Source organism: Sus scrofa, chromosome 11 (genome assembly GCF_000003025.6).
Source record: "Sus scrofa isolate TJ Tabasco breed Duroc chromosome 11, Sscrofa11.1, whole genome shotgun sequence".
In the NCBI taxonomy this organism is placed as follows: Eukaryota; Metazoa; Chordata; class Mammalia; order Artiodactyla; family Suidae; genus Sus; species Sus scrofa.
This window is the reverse complement of record NC_010453.5, coordinates 11,332,382-11,352,717: the sequence shown is the minus strand read 5'-3', so window position 1 is coordinate 11,352,717 and position 20,336 is coordinate 11,332,382. Positions and strand designations below refer to the sequence as shown.

Genomic DNA, 20,336 nt, shown 5'->3' with positions numbered 1-20,336 from the left:
GGAATACTACTCTGCCATAAAAAAGAACAAAATAATGCCATTTACAGCTACATGGATGGAACTAGAGACTCTCATACTTAGTAAGACAGAAAGAGAAAGACAATACCATATGATATCACTTATAACTGGAATCTAATATACAGCACAAATGAACCTTTCCACAGAAAAGAAATGTATGGACTTGGAGAACAGACTTGTGGGTACCAAAAGGGAGGGGGAGGTGGCGAGATGGACTGGATGTCGGGGGTTAAATAGATGCAAACTGTCGCATTTGGAGTGGATAAGCGATGAGATCCTGCTGCCTAGAACAGAGAACTATATCCAGTCACTTGCAATGGAACATGATGGAGGATAGTGTGACACAAAGAATGTATGTGTGACTGGGTCACTTTGCTGTACAACACAAATTGATACGACACTGTAAACCAACTCTAATAGAAAAAATAAAAATCATTAAAAAAATAATACAATTTGCTTTTACCAAAAACTAACTAAATAAATAATCTCCCCAAGTTCAGAAATCTCCCTACTCCCTTCCAAAGTGAGTTTCTCTATTTGGTCTGGGCCCTTCTTGATTCATGATGTCCTTTCTGTATTCTCTTATCCCTATCAAGCATCTTCGTTTCCACAGCTCTACCGTTCCCTCCCAACCCCCACCCTGTCTCCTGAAATGGATAGGTTTCTCCTCCATGAATAAAATTGTCGGACAGCCACTTGAACCTCCATCAATTTTACTCTTTCGTTTCATTATCAAAATTTTCCAATGAGTGGTCTGTGTGTTTAGTCAGTTTCTTTTCCAAACATTTTCTCATTTGGCAATCCTATATCTGTTTCCACTATTCTTCCGAAATGGCTCTAAAGGCACTTTTCATGAAATATAGTGGTCTGGTTGTAGTCTTCCTCCTCTTGACTTTTATATAATATTGACCACTTCCTCATAGTAACAGTAAATTTGCATCTCCTACTTTTAATACCTAAATTATTTTTCTATTTGATTTCAACTTTATTAAAAGACAGTTTACATAAAATACAATTTAACCATTTTAAATACATACTTCTTTGAGTTAGGACAAATTTATACATCCATTTAGCCACCAGCACAATCTGGTCCCCCAACAATTCCTTTGTGCCTATTCCTATTCAGCTGTCTCTGCGCCTCTAGCTCCAGACAACCCCTGTCCTGCATTCTACACTATAAAAAAGGTTTCTTCAATGGCAGTGTTGTATAAAAATGAAACCATACAATATGAATTTGTTTGAGTCAGGCTTTTCTTGCACAATGTTTCTGAAATCCATGCATTTTGTTAAGAGTGTCAGTAGGGTTTTGTGTTTTCTTTTTTTTTGGTTTATTGCTGAGCAATAATCATATGATATACAAGCACTTATTTATCTACTCATTTTTTGATGTATAATATAGCTTTTTCCACTTTGTGGTTATTATGAATGTGGCTATGAACTTTTATATGTCTTTATGTGGACATATTTATGTTTACATTTTCCTTGAATAATAACTGCAGTGGAATTACTGGGTCAAATTTTAAGTGAATATCCATAAAACATCACCAAACTGTTTTTCGAAGTTGTACCATTCCATATTCTAACCCAGCAGTGCATGAGGTCTTTAGTATTTTCTACATACATGATAATTTCACCTGCAGTTAAAAACTGTTTTATTTCCTCCTCTCCAAACTGTATGTCTTTTATTTTTATTTGTCTTTGCACTAACTATGACATTCATTTTCAGTTTTTCATAGTTAGCATTTTTAGGTTAAGTTTGCTCCTTTTGGGACCCATTTCCCATTTTTGGTTTTTTGCTGATACCACTTTTAGGTTAAGTTTTATCATGAATAGTTTTTAAATTTTAACAAATGCGTTTCCTACATCAATTAAAAATGAGGAAAATATTTCATAAACATCTATATATCCATATATTAAGTATTTCTTGCACTCTCTTTGAATATACCTGAAATTCCAACTGGTATGATTAACCTGGTTGAAAAATTTCTTTTGACAGTTCTTATAATAGTACAACTGTGCTGGCAATGAATTTATCATCTTTTGTTGTCTGAAAAATTCTTCATTTCCTTTTCATTTCTGAAGAATATTTCCACTGGACAAAGAATTCCAGGTTGGAAGTCTTTTCCACCAACATTTGAAAGATGTTCCATTATTTTCTGATTTGCATAATTTCTGGTTAAAGGTTGATGATAATTTTATTTTTATAAATAACATTTTTTCTTCTGACAGGAGTTTAAAATTTAAATTATTATAGGTTAAAATTGACTTTATGGGTAAATTTCTATGAGACTTAACACACATATTGATTCATGTATACCATCATCCCAAGAAATCCCTTCTATTCCTTTAACAGTGACTCCCTCTCCACCCATAAACCCTGGCCACCAGTGACTGGTTTTGAGAAGGTCTAAAAGGAAGGGAGGGACAAAGGGAAAGGGGACGAGCCAGAAACATAATGTATATATAACCTGTGAGATAAGCTTTCCTTCCACTCAGTAACGTTGATGAGATTCATCCAAGTAGCAGGGTTTATCAATTGTATTTTCCTTTTATCTGCTGTTTGACTGCACCTGTTTATTCTTTTACTCACTGAAAGACATTTCAGTTTTTCCATCTTTTGGCTATTAAAAATAAAGCTGCTGTTAAGATTCATGTACAGGTTTTTGTGCAAAGGTAAGTTTTCATTTCTCTATGGAAATTACTAAGGAACGGTAGATTACTGGATCATATGGTAAGTGAATGTTTAACTAAATAAGAAACTTCCAAACCATTTTCTTCAGTGACTGACATTTTGCATTCTCAAAGCCATAGAGGAGATGCCAGTTGTTCCACATTCTCCCCAGCATTTGGTATTATTGGTGTTTTTAATGTTAACCTGTTCTCGTATATTTGTAGTGCTGAGTCATCATGGTTGTAATTTGCATCTACCTACCGGTCATGTCAGTAACACTGGTAACGTGTAATACTGGTTGTTGACACTGGTAATGCTGGTAACCTTTTTATGTGCTTGTTTGACATTCTAACGTGGCCTTTGGTGAAGTATCTATTCATGTCATTTTTAAGTGAATTGTTGGTTTGCTTAATGATGACTACATTTTGAAAATTTCTCTTGAAACACAGCTTCAAGTTTAACAGTTTAATTATGAACAGTTAAATTATGATGTTCCATGGAATTTTTTTCTTTGTGTAGATCCTGCTTGCTGTTAGTGGAATTTCTTGGATATTTGGATTTAGAGTTTTCAAATTATCTGGCTATTATTTCTTCAGAAAACAAACACACACATATTGTCTTACTCTCCTTCTTGGACTGCAGTTCTCTGTATGTTAAATTGCTTGATTTATCTCATAGGCTCCTGTGGCTATGTTCCCTTTTTATTTATTTAGTCTTCCCCCCACCCATTTCAATTTTAAAGGCACCATTCTATTTCTTCTAGTTCAATCCTATTGTCTTGATTAGTGTATAATAAGCCATTAAATCCATCAAATGAATTTTCCAGTTTAGTTATAATTAGAGGGCAAGTCCATATCCTGTTATTCTATTGCAACAAAAAGTGGAAACCATACTAAGGTTTTTTGTTTTGTTTTGTTTTTGTTTTTGTTTTTATGGCCGCACCTGCGGCATATGGAAGTTCCTGGGTTAGGGGTTGAATTGGAGCAGCTGCTGGCCTAAGCCACAGCCACAGCCACAGCCAAGCTAGATCTGAGTTGTGTCTGTGACCTACGCTGCAGCTTAAGTCAACACCACTAAATGAGGCCAGGGATCAAACCTGCATCCTCATGGACACTACGTCTGGTTCTTAACCTACTGAGCCACAACTGGAACTCCTAGGTTTTTAATTTTAATTTTAATGTTTTACAATTTTTTAGCCATGTGCACAGCATGTGGAAATTCCTGGGCCAAGGATCAAACCCGCACCATAGCAACAACCCAAGAGACTGCAGTGACAATTGTGGATCCTTAACCTGCTGAGCCACAAGAGAACTCCCACATAAGTTTTCCAGAATTTTCCTTCAAAATATTATGTCACTGCCCCTTTTGCCCCATTCTTCTCAATATTCTATGCAGGACATACATTTAACCTAAATTACTAAAGAACTGCTCATCTTTACTAAGGACTCTCTTTTTGTTATTGCATGGGTTTTAATTTGATCTCATTTTTAAAAGCACAGTGAAGGCAAAACAGGATCTTATGCATTTAAAGTAAAATCCTTAAACATATACAGTAAACTATGTAATACTCAAACGCATTGTGATGTTCACGTTAGATGTTACTTTTTATAGGAAGGCCATCTGTCACAATTTGTAAAAGCTGAGACTGTCAATATTGAGTCAAAAGATATGGCTAAACAATCAGGCATCCCTTTTCTATTTTCTTGATTCATATGAAAAACTGCTATTTGAAGACATCATTTCTAAAGAATTATTTCTTTTTGTTAAACTTATGCTATGATCTGTTCACATTCTGACAACCAAATTAACTCAGGTATCTAAAAATCTGGAGTAGCTATTTGAAAATGTAATGAGATCCTTTGGTAAAAAGTCATTTAACTATCATATTTGTAGTAATTTAGGTGATCATCTGTTTATATACCAACAAATATATCTAAAGAATAATTTTGAAAGATAAAAAAATTTAAATTACACTTGAAATTTTTACTTGAGTAAAAATGATTGATTATAAATTCCTAATTTTTTTGAGAGTTAACACAATATGTGAAGTATTTTTCCTCTAATGCAAAAATGTACTTATCATTTGCAAAAATCTAGAATGTAAAACAAACATCACTGGTGCATGACTGTGAGATTTTTCTATAATGTTAGTGACCATCTTCTTGAAATAACATTACTAGTAACAACTCAAGGAACTAGGGACACACACGGCTGCTCAGGCAGAATTATGCAAAGAATGAATAATGGTTCTTAAAGTTAACGAAATTTATCAAAAGTGACAAAAATAGAAAAGGAAATGTTTTATGAAGTCAATATAACTAAGTCTTAAACAACATAAACACTGAATTGGGTTAACTTAAAAATTATACCAGTCAAGCATGGTTCACAGCTGAAAAAAAAAATGCAACTTATCTCTTAAAACAGTTCTCAAGGAGAACAGGTAACCAGAACACCATGTAATAAATAAAATAAAAGTGACTTCCTATTATCATTTATTAAGGACAAGCTTGAGAGTGATTAGTATAGAAAAAAAATGCTGATACTATATGGAACTTTCAATCTCATGTAGAATAATAATCAGCAATTAAGTTAAAAAAGAACATTTTTATCAATAGTATCTAAATTTAATTCCTTTTGATGCCACCATAATCTCTTACTCTAGACTGGGATTGGCAAACTACAGCAAGATCCAGTTTGCAGTTTGCTTTTGTATGGCCAGTAAGGTATGAACGGATTTTACACTGTCAAAGGACTGTAAAAACAATACACAAAAAACAAAAGAATGAATGACAGGAATGGTTTGTTGGTCTACAAAGACCTTTAAAGAAAAGCTAGGTATGCCAAAGCCTAGCTCTAGAGTACTTCTGGATTTAAGATATACCAGAGAGCAAAGAGAAGTGACGAATTCCTTAAAGTAAAAAATTTGCATCGTATGCAACTTTCACTAGAAATAAGAATATTAAGTATAGAGTTCCCATTGTGGTGCAGTGGAAATGAATCCGACTAGTATCCATGAGGATGTGGGTTCGATCCTTGGCCTTGCTCAGTGGGTCGGGATCCGGTATTGCCGTGAGTGTGGTGTAGGTCGCAGATGTGGCTCACATCCGGCACTGCTGTGGTGTAGGTCAGCAGCTATAGTAGCTCTGATTCAACCCCTAGCGTGGGAACTTCCATATGTCACGAGTGTGGCCCTAAAAAGCAAAAAAAAAAAAAAAAATATTAAATATGAAAATCTGTAAAAGTTGCTTATAAATCAATTTTCTAAGATATAAAACATAAATACAGATAGAGCTTGTGTAAATTCCTGCATAAGGTAACTCATGTTAGAATAACTCACAATATATTAGATGAATAATAATTATTCATTCAAATATTAAAAAATGGAGTTTTCATTTACATGATAAGACTTTAATTTTTAAAAATAATTCAGATCTCTGTAAAACACAGAGAAAACTGCTATTTATCCATCTAGCATTCAAAGGGTCAATAGCTCAATGGAATGTATAAAGTTGGAATATGTCACAGAGAGAACTACATTTTTTTTATTCTTTAAGAATGGGTTTGAAATGTGGTTAGCCCATTTTGTAGAGCTTCTCCAAAGTGTTTTCTGCTGTTGTCAGATTATTCATCTAGGCCTAGAGTAGAACTTACCTAAGTTTGCTTTCCAGTTCCTTCAGGTAAGGCCAGCAACTTGAGCGTTAAAAACTCAGTCTAACTTGTATAAAAACTGAAACTTTAACCACATGAAGTATTTTTTATTAATGTCTCAAATAGTCACTAAACATAAGCAGCTGTCATGTCCGCTGCTACTCTTACAATGGAATTTTAATAGAGATTATGGTAAAAAATTAGGTGATTACTGTACCATGGCATCTCTCAGAAGATGTACATGCACATATATATAATATATATATTTTTGTCTTTTGTCATTTTAGGGCCGCACCCGCAGCATATGGAGGTTCCCAGCCTATGGGTCCAATCAGAACTGTAGCCGCCAGACTATGCCACAGCCATAGTAATGCCAGATTCGAGCCGTGTCTGTGACCTACACCACAGCTCACAGCAATGCCGGATCCTTAACACACTGAGCAAGGCCAGGGATTGAACCCACAACCTCATGTTTCCTAGTCGGATTTGTGTCCGCTGCAACACAACAGAAACTCCTACAATATTTTAAATATATTACAAGATAATATCAATAGTTGACAAGACAAAAACTGAAAAATCATAGCTATTAGTGTCAAAAATATTATATTTTTACATTAATAATCTTTAATGATAATTTGACTTATAGAATTCATTTCACAGATTTATTCTTATCTATCTGAAATTTGGATATAAGAGTCTCAGGCACATATTTTCATGATGAGACATATTTTTTGTATCAATTTTGAATATTTTAAAACAAAAGAATTTTAATTAAAAGTAGTATCTCAACATTTATGAGCAAAAGAGGTAATATAAAAATAGCTAATTAAACTGTCATTTTTTGTCTTGGAAAAGTGATTTGTTATTTCTGATTTCAACAGGAGAAACACCTTAAACTATTACTTACACTAACAATGTTGTCAAAAATGAGGAATAAAAACTATAGAAATTAACATAGTTAAATATTTTTGAAGACTTTACAATATAATTTTAAGAGTTTTATAATAAAAAAATTTACCCCTGAAGATTCTGGTTAAAATTGAAACAAATATCAACCAAAGATTCTTATATAGGGGTAAAGTTTTTTTAAAAGTTTGAAAACAATTTTACCCCTATTTAAAACTATCTGAAGAAAGTCACCTGCCCCAGTCTTTATGAAGTGCCTTCCTGGAGGAGAGTAATTAGCAAGGCTTAAAGGCTCATGGTCCTCTCAAACCTTTTCCCATAATCCCATAATATGCCAATTAAAGACCAATTTCCTGCCTGTAACAATACAGGTATTTTCCTATATTTTCTTTTTCTATAACATTTGAAATTTTGCTTTTTCAACCATCATAGTAGTGAGGTTCTGTGTATTTAATAAGGTAGGAGTTCCATTTCTTTTTTTTAATTAGCAATATGATATCCAGTTGGTCTAAGTGTGTTTACTGCATCATTTCTCTCTTTCTGCCTGCCAATATGTCACATAATGTTACCACGTGTGCGTGGTATCTGGGTCTGGATATTTATTCTAACATAGTAATTCATCTCTGGCCATTTCACACTTTTAAAATTATAATGGATTGTCCATCTTCAAAATTATCTTGGTTATTTCAACCTTTCATTCAATTGTAGAAATTGAAGAAGTCTTCAAATTATCAAAAATAACCTGAGTTTTTTTGAAATTAAAATTTTAATGAAATTAATAGATTATCATCTTCCTATCACCAACATGATACAATTCACTACTATTTATGCTTTTAATGTCATAAAATTTTATAACTGTCTCCATAAAGAACTTAAAAATATTTTACAAATATAACACAGGTAAGTAAAATGCATATATATGTTAATGAGTTATTATTGAGTGAACACCCTTGCAACCACTGTACAGCTGAAGAGAGAACTGCCAAATATCCCAGGAGCCTCCACTTGTCCTATCTTAATCACAGCCTTCTTGGTACTTGTAGAAAAACATTATCTGAATTCTGTGATAATCACTTAGACTTCATTTAAAATTTATCACCTAAATGATAGGGTTCTATCTATGAACAACTTAATTTTACTTTCTTAAAAATGATATCTTTAAAGCCCTTTAAGCTGTAGTTTCCCCAGTATATCTCTTTCTTTCCCATATAATTTATTTTGAAGAAACCAAGACATTTGTACTGCAGAATTTCTACCGGTGTTAATTTTGATGATGGAATTTCCATGGTATAATTTAACAGGTTGGGTATACAGGCTTAATCAGTATCAGCTTAATTTTATTTATTCCTTCATTCATTCATTTGGACACTCAGTCAGTCTCAGTGGTTGACAGTGTTTTCTCCATCTGGTTGCCTAGGTGTCTCTGCAATGTCAGCAGCAATTGATGCCATCTATTAATTCCTTAAAGGATGCTTAATAGCAATGATATAACTCAATATCCCTCTACTACTTATCAGATATATTTACATTTCTATAAAGGAAAACTTCCCCTCCTTAGTGACTTGATAACACAAATGACAGAATTTATAGAGAAATGACAGGATAAATCTTTCCCTGTATTGACTGGTTTTCAAAATTACGAGTTGCCTCCGTAGTCTCGAAATTCAAACAAATCATTTAAAAAAGTATTCTTACAACTCATGGATTTAAACACTTTGTGTTATAATGCGTTGCAGTTAGTTTACTTGCTGATGCTCAAAATACCCCATCTTTAGCCAATAAGAGCATCTTCAGGTCCCTGAGTCCTTTTGACAGTATTTGCTACCTGCCTTGGTTCTGGGAAGTGTTGCAGGCAAATCATGAACACTTCCTCCCTTAGCCTTGGAATCACCCTTTTCTCCAAGAATCTCTGACTTCTCTCAATCTGGACTCTAGGTGTGCTCACTGCTACTGACTACCTGGTTGCTGTTTCTCGGCAAAACAGAAGACAGAGCTAGAGTATGCACATGAATACTCAGTTACTTCTCCAAATATATACCTATGTTTGATAGTCATCATGAGTGGTGACGTCTCTCTGTTTGATGTCCTATGGTGACATCGGATGAGACGCTGACATCTCTCCAGTCAGTTTGATTACCTGATATCTATTCTACAGTAGATACCTCAGGAGAGATTCATAAGACTAATATTCCCTGAATTTTGGCATGTTAACAGTTTATCTGTAGTTTCTAGATATGAAAGCCAATTTGGCTGATATTTTCATTCTTGAGTATTTTCAATACCCTATTATATTTTCTTCTGTCAAAAAGTATAATGATCTGATTCTCTTTCTCTTTACGTTAGTCTGTATTTTTATCTAGATGTCTTAAATGTCTTTTTCTCCGAAGTCTATTAATTTTGCTAATATATGTCTCAGTGTTGGTCATCTGGGTAATTTCTCAGATATTTGGTGTGCCTTTTAATTCCATTTTTAAACTATTTTTAATTCTAAGAGTTCTTTGAATTACTTATTCTATTATTTTTTTTGTTCTTTGTTTTGGTTTTCTTCTTTTGGAAACTCATATGAATTTTGAATATTCTAAATTTGCCCCTTTCATGCTTATCTTTTCTCATCTCTATTTTTTTATATTTATAATTTTTTCTCTTTTTACTTTATCTTACAGCTTTATGTGATGAGTTTACTTGTTTGTTCTAAATTTAGACATTTAAAAAATTCTTCCCTTTGTTCCAATTCTTTCCTAAGTCCTATCACTACATGACTGAAGTTCTCTACATTCTGATAGAAATAATTTTATATCTGATATTATTTCCCAATTTCTTCAGCTCATTTAAAAACTTTTCATCTTTTTATCTGGTTTGCATTCTTGTCTTCATGATTTGAAGGGGTGTTTTTCTACTTACTCTCATTTTTCTTTCTGTAAAATATGGGAGTTTATCCTTTTGTTGGTTATTATTTTATGTGAAAGTAGTTTATCTGAACTTTAAATTATTTTTAGATAGCTATTTTTGTCTCTCTTTCTTCAGATTCTAGGGATCCCTCTTCTGTTTGTTTTCATGTTGTTAACAGATAACAAAATATAAGAGGTGCATGAGATCATTACCTCCATCCTTCCCAGTTTTATGTGGACTTTGCCTCTCTTGCTCTCTACTGCTCAATTTGGATTCTATAGATAGTAGTTTCTCCTCAATATGGGAAGACAACTCTAGTTGGTCAATTTCTCACGGAGCTTAGATGGCTCGAGCCCCTTCTAACCTTACCGTGGAAGCCCTGGACTCATCTGCTCTAGTGTATGAAAGCCCTCCCTGTTCTAGCTGCTGTTTGCAGACTGGCCCTCTGGGCTTTCCGGTCAACACTTGTAGACTATGCTCCTCAGATATTCTCTCGCTTCCTGCAATCTTTCCAGGCATCTGCTGATGCACGTGTGTCTCGTAACTATAGCTGGATTGTTCCTACCCAGCCATATTTTGGAGTTCAACGGGATATACTGTCACCTAGTTTTGTTGTAAATATGTATTTGTTGTTTTGTAGTTAGTGTTTCATCATCTGTTGTTCTGTTTTTTGTGGGGGAATTCAGGGATATTTTAAAACTATGCCCCCATTGCCGTTTACCCTGAATCTGTGATGTATACTTTTCTGTACTGTAATTTTAAAATAACTTCTGAAATTACATTTTACTTTATAAGTCTAAATTGAAATAAACATACTCAATTTTTTCTAGTTATGTGGCCATACTGTTAGTATGAATAATCCAGGGTGATATAGGCTTCTTGACTGGGCTCATTTTTTTTTTTTTTGTAATAACATTTATTTGATGATCTCTTTTGGTGGAGGTGGGAACTGCATGATATATTTACATACTTAGAAAAATGCTAGTCTTGGAACCTATAAATATTCATAGGTATTACAATTTTAATAAAGTATTTATTACTGTCATAAAAGTACAGTAGGCACTTGAGTGACATTTCTTATACTGGTTACCATCCCTAAGATGTTTCAACTTACATGAAGCTTTTAAATGAGGCAGCCTGTGTATCATATCCAACCTTGCCCTTGCCACCCACCCCAATCTTAACTGCTCATAGCAGAGACAGACCCCTAACCTAAGGAGAAGCCATTCAAATTCTCTTGTGATAGGTAGTGACTATAGTAATATGATAAAAGAATTTATACTCAAGCACATTTGGAGTCAAGGATGGGATGCTATGCTGGGCCATGTTCTGATGACTAAGAAGGTGAAACTCGTTTGGGAGAGAGTGAAAAAAGTGAATTCATATACAGAGAGAGAAGCAAAGATAGGAAGATGTGGCTTTGAGAGGCAAAGGGAGTAGCCTTGGTTACTGACTGTTTTCTCATATTTTCAGGCTGCCTCAAGTCTAAATCTATTTCCTTTCCTTTCTCTGGATGCTTAGGAAACTGTATGCTGTATCCCTATCATAATTAAGTTATCTTTAAAATTCTTTTGAGTACTCAACCAAACTTAAATAATGTTCACAGAATATAACAGTGATTTTCAGGGTCACTCTGTGCTGTGGTGGAACAAGATAAAGGACACACAAAACTCCCCCGCCCCCTGACACACCACACACACACACACTTAAACATCTTCTCTTCTAATTAACTTGGGTGACCATTGCTTCTTTATACTATGGCAACTCTAGGCCCACAGTAGCTCTAAGAACTCGGAATCAAAATTACGAAGATTTAACCCAGTTTCTGCCAGTTAGCACTCAGTCTACAGCCGGACCTTCTTCCTTATATATGCAGTCTAAAATAGGCTCCTTCAGCTCTTTAGAGAAGCACCATCGTTTCTCTGAAGTACATTCTCTAATGTGCTTAAGCTAAATAAACATAACAAATTCAGACCAGAGGTTGTTTTATCACCTTGGGCTGATAGATTCTGATACTTGCATACATACTTACTCTAATTTGTACACATCAGTTTGCAAGCTGAAGAGCTAGAATTTTCTTAGAGAAAGTTCACAAAGCTCCAAAAACTACTATCTTAAAAATCCTTAATTATTGCCAAGAGAAACACATGCATGTGCCCTCACACGCCCCAAAAGCCATGTAAAAATAGCAACTGTAGTGAGTGACTTAAAAGATGTGAACACACTGATTACTCTAGAATCATACAATAATAAACTTAATACAGGTTGACTAATAAAAGTGATAAGCAAATTAAGAAAATGAAAGGACATTCTTTTAGCATGCATTTTAAAGTATACATATAATATAAATTACCAATAATTGATTATTCTAAAAGAAAAAACTTAAATGGATACCCATGTGAATTAAGAAAAACTAAATATAAAACAAATAAAGTTGCAATTCAAATATATTTTATGATTACTTGAAATTAAGAGTAATAGCCTTCTCTTTTCATGAGACATTAAAACATCTTCAAGTTACCTAAATACAGTTTTCTTCCTACCACCCATATATGTATAATGAAACTTTTTAAACAGAAATATGGAATAGCTAGTAAAAAGATATTTTTATCATGTTAGTCTTTTGAGCTCTTCACAACAGTTTGACAGTTTTTGTTCTCAGAGGAGAGGAACAGTGTTTCAAATTATGGGAAGAAGGGAATGGGGAGAAGGAAAAAGAAAACAATGATTAAGAGTCCGTTTTAAGCATGAGAACATGACAGGGTATGTATTTCCACAGCCGGGTGGAGAGCATGAATGGACCTTGAATGAGTACAGTAGCCAGCTAACAGGTATGCATGATTGGTCAATACCAGGAATGCTCACCTCAGAACACAAAATTTAAAAAAAAATTTTTTTTCTTCCTTTTTCTTTTTCTCCTTCCTTCCTTCCTTCCTTCCAGGACTGCACCCAAAGCATACAGAAGTTCCCAAGCTAGGGTCGAATTGGAACTACAGCTGCCAGCCTACACACACAGCCACAGCAACGCAGAATCTGTGCCTCATCTTCAACCTACACCACAGCTCATGGGAACGCCAGATCCTTTAACCCACTAAGCAAGACCAGGGATCAAACCCGCATCCTCATGGATACCAGCTGGACTCCTAACCCGCTGAGAATGGGAATTCGAACACAAAATGGGAACTCGAACAATGGGAACTCGAACACAAAAATTTTATCTATCTTTCCTTATTTTCAAAATTTACCTCTACCAAACATTAGCAGTAACACAAACAATGTTCCATTTCAGTACAAGGAAGAAAATACTATTGCATGCCAGAATCTAAGCTAGGCAATGTTAATAGAAAGGATAAAATACTTCCGATTTACAAGTGAGAATAATTTTCTTAATAATAATATGTAAATAAAATGGCACAAGAGCACAGAAAAGAAGGTATTAATTCAGCAGGACTTTGGGCAGAACTCAAAGGATGAGAATAATTTGGGGAGAAAAAAAAAGGAAAAAGACCCAGTGCAGAAGGAAGAGTTGTACAAAAACAAAGAAATGTGACCATGTGTAACTTATCACATGTTAATGGAGTGTCTTCTACAGCAAGAGGATGGAGACTAGATGAGTCTGAAAAAGACAGCTATGACTAAATTGTGAGGGATTCTGAATTCTGTGCTGGTAAAGAGCAGAGCTTTCTAGATTTTTAAAATTGTACATGGCCTAGCCAAAAATTTGGAGGACCATATTTTAAGGCTGTCAACTTTCTATTTTTCCAAGTATTGCATTTAAAAACAAAACTTAAAATATAGAAATCTACCATTTGCTATCATCATCTCATTAAGAAAAACCGTTTTAACACAAAAAGAAGGGTATCAGCATAGTTTTGAAAACGGATCTATTAAAATTCTTTGGATGCAGAAAAGTGAAAAAATAAAATTTATTCTGCCAAGGGAACACAAAGTGAACTTTCAATACATAACTTGTTCTAATGTTTCATTTTTAGCACCAGTCACCATTTAAAAAATCTGAAATAGCAACAACAACAACAACAAAAGACAAAAGACAAAAAAAAAAAAAAAAAAATAGGGAGTTCCCGTCGTGGTGCAGTGGTTAACGAATCCGACTAGGAACCATGAGGTTTTGGGTTCAGTCCCTGCCCTTGCTCAGTGGGTTAAGGATCCGGCGTTGCCATGAGCTGTGGTGTAGGTTGCAGATGCGGCTCGGATCCCGCGTTGCTGTGGCTCTGGCCTAGGCCGGTGGCTACAGCTCCGATTCAACCCCTAGCCTGGGAACCTCCATATGCTGCAGGAGCGGCCCAAGAAATAGCAACAACAACAACAACAACAAAAAGACAAAAGACAAAAAAAAAAACAAAAAAAACAAAAAACTAAGAGTAATATTCTGAATACTCTTTCAACTCAGTTCAGAGTCTCTGAGGTAAATTTAGAGAAACACAAGGAAAACAGCTCTCAATTACCAGGCTATTTCTCCTACCTTTGCTCTGTGTGCTGGGAAGAAATAAGAAACAGTCTAGATGTCTGGCCACAGAAAATTCTGGAAAGGGGGCTGCATATATGGAGTTCTGACTGACCAACATAGAGCAGTTAAAAAGTCATCTCTCAGTAATTCCTTAGAACTCAAAATTGTCACAAACTATCACTGAGGAACCAATAATGTGATCTCATAACTTTGAATAATTCCTTCTTTGCTTTGGCTGCTGGAAAACTTCTAAATTTGTGTCCCAGTTTTAGTAAGAGTTACAGAATCCATCACTAACGTTAACTACATTAGTAACTTTATTCCATGTTTATTTCAGCATGTCTTTATCCACTACTACTAATTTTTTCTATAAATTTGTCAAATTATTTTTGGAAAAGATATATATAAATTCAGAAAAAGTAAGACTGTTTTGAATGAGGAAACATGAGATTTAAATAAATGTTTATTAATTGGGTTGTGATGACTGTTGTACAACTATAAATGTAATAAAATTCCTTGAGTAATAAAAAAATAATGTTTAGTGAATTTTTTTCTTTTCTTTTGGCCATGCCTGCAGCATGTGGAAGTTTCTGGGCCAGGGTAAAACCCTAGCCACAGCAGTAACAATGTTAAGTCCTTAACCCCTAGGCCACCAGGAAACTCCTTGGATTTTTTTCTTATTATAAAGATAACATGTGTTATAGGCTCACCGCACTAACCATTCTCTTGTCCTAGGACACTCTTATAATCTGCGCAGCTCACCAACTTTAAGTCTTTGTTGAGATGTAACATTTAGCTTATTTAAAATTAAACACCCTCTTTAAAACTGACGTTAACCCTGCCATTTCTATAATCCTGATCCCCTGTGTTGTACTTATCATTTTACATAGCACTTACCATCTTCTAATATGCTATATAACATTTATTCTGCTTAATGTTTATTTACGGTCTCTCTTTGATAGAATATAAGGTTCCTAAGGAAGGAATCTTTGTTATTTACTAATATATCCCAAGCATCTAAGATAGCACTTGGCCTAGAGCAAGAATTTAGTATTAAAAAAACATGACTATCCCACCTTGTGTCACTGTTGTAAGAACTTTATATGCATTATATAATTTGATCCTCACAAGAGCCCTGGGAGGGAAGTGTTAGCATTGACTACATCTTATAGAAAGAAGAGAAGCTACAAAATTGCTTAGTGACTCACAAAGGTCAGAGAGCTAAGAAAATAATGAAATAAGGATTTAAATTTAGATTATTAACTATTTTTGTCTTATTGTCTCCCCTAATCCAAACAGATTGTATAAAAGCAGTTGAGACAATGCTAGAATAGGCACAGGAAAACTTCTATAGTAAATAAGAATTGAAAAGAAAAAAAAAATATATATATATGCTAAATACAATGAATGGTACCCAAAACCACTATTCATTTACAGGATCATCTAGATATTTATCACCCCTTTCTGAAGCTTATGAATATTTATAAAATAAAACTTCTTTTTAAAGAAATAAGGCCCATATTTTCAAAGCTCCTAACACAAGTGCATATATTAAATCTCCCCAACAATTATTTTATCTTCTTTGTCTTTTCACTCCATTTAAGCTGCTCTTGAGTAGAAGATAACAGCTTCATTGATTACCAGTTAAGAATTTCTTTACATTTTCTCAGCTAAGGATTTTCATATTACATATGCTATGTGTGAATAAGAAAAGTGAATTAAAGAAGCATGACTTTTAGAGTTAGAAGGAAATTTTAGAGATAATTGCTTAGTAAACAAGCCACCCTAATGAAGAATATATAGCAGCCCTAATAGATTGGGATTATAAGGGCCAGTGCCTCCCATTCCAACACTTTTTCAAAGTTCTTTAGTCTTTTATTAGCATTGACTGTGCCCACATGCTATTTTTCTTTTAATGAATAAGGAGAAAGCACATACGAGTATCTTACTAGTATTTATGGAATCAATGTCTTTGTATTCTTTTAGTAATAAATATTCCTCTAGTAGCACAAAGTATGCCATGATTAATAGATACATTATAGTAAACTAAAATAATTATAATAGAGAAATCATACCTTCTATCAATAGCTCTTGTCCATGACTGCCAAGAAGTGTACGAGATAGGAATGGGGCAAAGTCTACAAAAATTTCACGAAGAAGAGGAGCAACTTTTTCTAAAGCTCTTTCAAGTTTTGCAGTGATGCTGTTGAAATTAAGACATAAAGACTATTAAATATGGTTCAATATAAAAAGTTAAATAAACCTTGCTTCTATATCAAAACCTTTAAAAACCATACAAGTCCAATTCTAACCCACTGGATTAACAGCTTCATGTAGATGGGACACTACAGTTTCATGTAAGTCATAAAGCTACTCAAAAGACTGCACTAAATTAGAATAATTATACTGAAAAAGGAATCAGGATCTTGTCATCCTCAAGGGCCACCGATTCAGTCCATAACTCTAGGAGCTTCAAGAAAAGAAGTTCTGGTGCATCTTCTTCGTCTATCCTTCTACCCACCAAAAAAAACTGGTTCCAATACCTACTACATGGGTCGCTGTGCAAATCACAAAGAATCAGCTCTTGTTCTCAAGACTGCTCTGAAAATTACCTGAAAAGCAGGGTGAATAAGGGAACACCTGGAATTCTGTATGATACAGTTGAACTGTTTTGCCAAGGTAGGTAGTTTCTATTTCATAAGCCCATTTACTTTTTATTTACCATTCATTGCATCTTATTTAAACTGTTGACTATTAAATTTCAAGTTATATGGCCTTACATAAGCACTGTTTTGACATTCTTGAAAGTACCTCAAGAAGTATATGTAAAAGTAAAAACATAGGTAAAGAAAATAACTCTGCTCAAATAAATAATTTGGTACCATCTAACTATCTCTCTTAGAAATAAGTGCTTCTGAGCAAGATGCTTGAACTGGAATGCTGGCTCCATCATATGCTACCTAGACTGGGACATTAGACGTCTTATATCTGCAAAATGAAGATGATAATAGTCTTTGTTTGTGAACTCTAACAAATACTTTAGAAAAAAAAATAAACAAAACCCAGCAATCTTGCAAAAACTCTTCAAAGGATAAAACAGATGTTTATATCACAAAGAAACTGACTTTCTTCCAGGAATTATAGGTTTGTTTAGCACTTTTTTCCCCTTCTTTTTTGGTTTTTTAAGGGCCACACCCGAGGCACATGGAAGTTCCCAGGAATCCAAACTGCAGCTGCTGGCCCAGCCTACACCACAGCCATGGCAACAAAAGACCTGAGCTGCATCTGCGACTTATACTACAGCTCATGAGAATGCCAGATCCTTAACCCAATCAGCGAAGCCAGGGATCAAACCTGTATCCTTAGGGATTCTAGTTGGGTTTGTTACTGGGAGCCACAATGGGAACTTCTATTTAGTCCTTTTTAAAAAAGTCAAAATCATAGACTATGTTAGCAGAAAAACCACATGGTCATTCATCTCTGTGATTCTGCCTCCCAAAAGAGATAAAATTCAATACCCGTAATGATGGCAACTTGGTTAATTACAAACACAAGAAAATCCTTATATTTGATAAAAGCATATTTAGTAAATAGATGGAAGCATCATAATTAATGATGAAATTTTCAAAGTTTCCATCTGAGATGAAGAAAAGAATGCTTGTTCTAATCACTTCTATAGCAAACTGTATTGGAGATACTAGTTGATATTCTAAGTCAGGAAAAAGAAATAAGGTATAAGGATTTGTGAAGTGGGGAATAAAACTGCCAGTATTCACAGATCAAATGACTGTGTAAATATATGTTTATTTAGAAAGAATTATAGATAATTCTTATAGACTAATAAGTAGTTAGAGGTTTTAGGATATTAGTCCAATACATGGAAATGAATTATATATACCAGAAAACAATTAAAAGTGAAATTTATAAAAACAAAATATTCAACATTAAAAGATATCAAATGCCACTTTTCACCCTGAAGGGGTAAGATGGTCTAAATTACCTCCCATGCTAAGAACTAGAAAACTGTACAAAATGCAAAGAACAACTATTTTCATACAAAATGTGTGGTACAAGATCATAAATCCCGAGGAAAGAAACAAATGAGTGCCATGATGAGCCAGATTTCCTACACAGAGGCACTTCCCACATTAAGGCAGATACAGAATCCAGCAACCTTTCTCAACTGACAAGACTAAAACTACAGTTCAAGGAGGCCAAGGTGAACAGAATGCAGAGGTCAGGGTACCCAAGAGGAACTCGGTGTCATAGAGAGAAATAGCTGCAGTAATCGTCGGCTCAATAATAACAATCTATGTGTATGTCCCCTGAAAGCTACCAAAGTTAGAACAGGGCAGCATCAGAGGAAAGAACAATTATGGACGAGTCGTAATAGACATCATCTACATCTCACACAGGGTCTAGAATTGCCTGCGCTCCCTCTAGTCAAAAAGAAGAGAGCTCATTAGATATACTCAACACTCAGGAGAGACCCAGCACCCTTTCTAAGTGGGACAGAATAAGCCCAAGAGTAAAGGCCACCCTAAATCTGCCTTAAAATATCTTAAAAATACCTTATGAGGAAGAATGGTCTTTTGAACAAACAGTGGTGCTACAGCAGCTGGACATTCCCAAAAGGCAAAAATATAACCTTCAAGTTATGGCTTTAAATGATCGTAATAGAAAAGAAGAAATCTAAAATCAAATATATAAGCTAGGGATTGGCAAATGTTTTGTGTAAAGGTTAAGACACTAAATATTTTAATATTTCAAGCCATACTATCTCTCTTGCAATACATAACTCTGCCATGGTAATGTGAAAGCAGTCACAGGCAATATATAAACGAATGATGTGACTGTATTCCAGTAAAGGTTTGCTGAGAAAAAGTTTACATAGAAAGTTTATGATGGCAGGCAGATTTGGCCTCTGAGCTATATAGTTTGTAGAATTCTGGTCTAAGTTTCTATCCTAAGAATCTAGAAAGAGAAAATCAAGTAAGCCTAAAAAGAAATAAAATCAACAGAGTTCAATGTAGCAGAAAACAGAAAAAATTTAATAATCTAATACCTAATTTCTGGGGGGAAAATTATAATACTGAAAAATCAAATGTACTCTAATGCTGATATGAGAAAAGGCATAAATCAACAAAATCAAGAATGAAAGAGAGACATCATCAGAGATATTTCAAGGAATTTAAAATAATAAAATAATAATAAAATTGTGAAAAACTTCATGGCAATAAATCCTAAAAATGATGCAAAAAGAAAACAAAAACATCTCGATAGTCACTTATCCATTAAAATAATTTAATTTGTAAAAGTTCTCCATTAAAAAAAAAAATCCAAGCAGAGATGGCTACACTGGAGGAATCTCAAACATTTAAGTATAAATAACACTAAAGTTATATGTGACATTATACGTGACATTATCTTTCATATAGAAAATAGTAAGAAAACTATGGATATGAGTTGAGAAGAGTCTAAACAATCTACAAAAGACTACTAAAATTAAGTAGGTTAATCAAACTTGCAAGATATAAAGTCAATATACAAAAATCAATTGCTTTTCTATATACTGACATGGAAAATCTTTTTTCCTTTTTTTTCAGTTTCATTGAGATAAATTTGACACAGGCAATCATCAATTTGCCCTCTGTTAAGATAAACTTATTTGCATTTCCTATCATTTTATATAAGTGGGAATATAGTATTTATGTCTTTTTTGTTTGGCTTCTAACT

General features: G+C 34.2%; 1 protein-coding gene across 16 annotated transcripts in view; it reads right to left on the bottom strand.

Annotated features, from left to right (window-relative positions):
- Positions 1–20,336, bottom strand: part of NBEA (neurobeachin) — a 637,779-nt gene that overhangs the window by 370,142 nt on the left and 247,301 nt on the right. For all 16 annotated transcript variants that reach the window (XM_021065194.1, XM_021065195.1, XM_021065200.1 and 13 more), the window contains one exon: positions 16,676–16,803. In XM_021065194.1, coding sequence (XP_020920853.1) covers positions 16,676–16,803 — 128 coding nt within the window. The remainder of the gene's footprint in view (positions 1–16,675; positions 16,804–20,336) is intronic.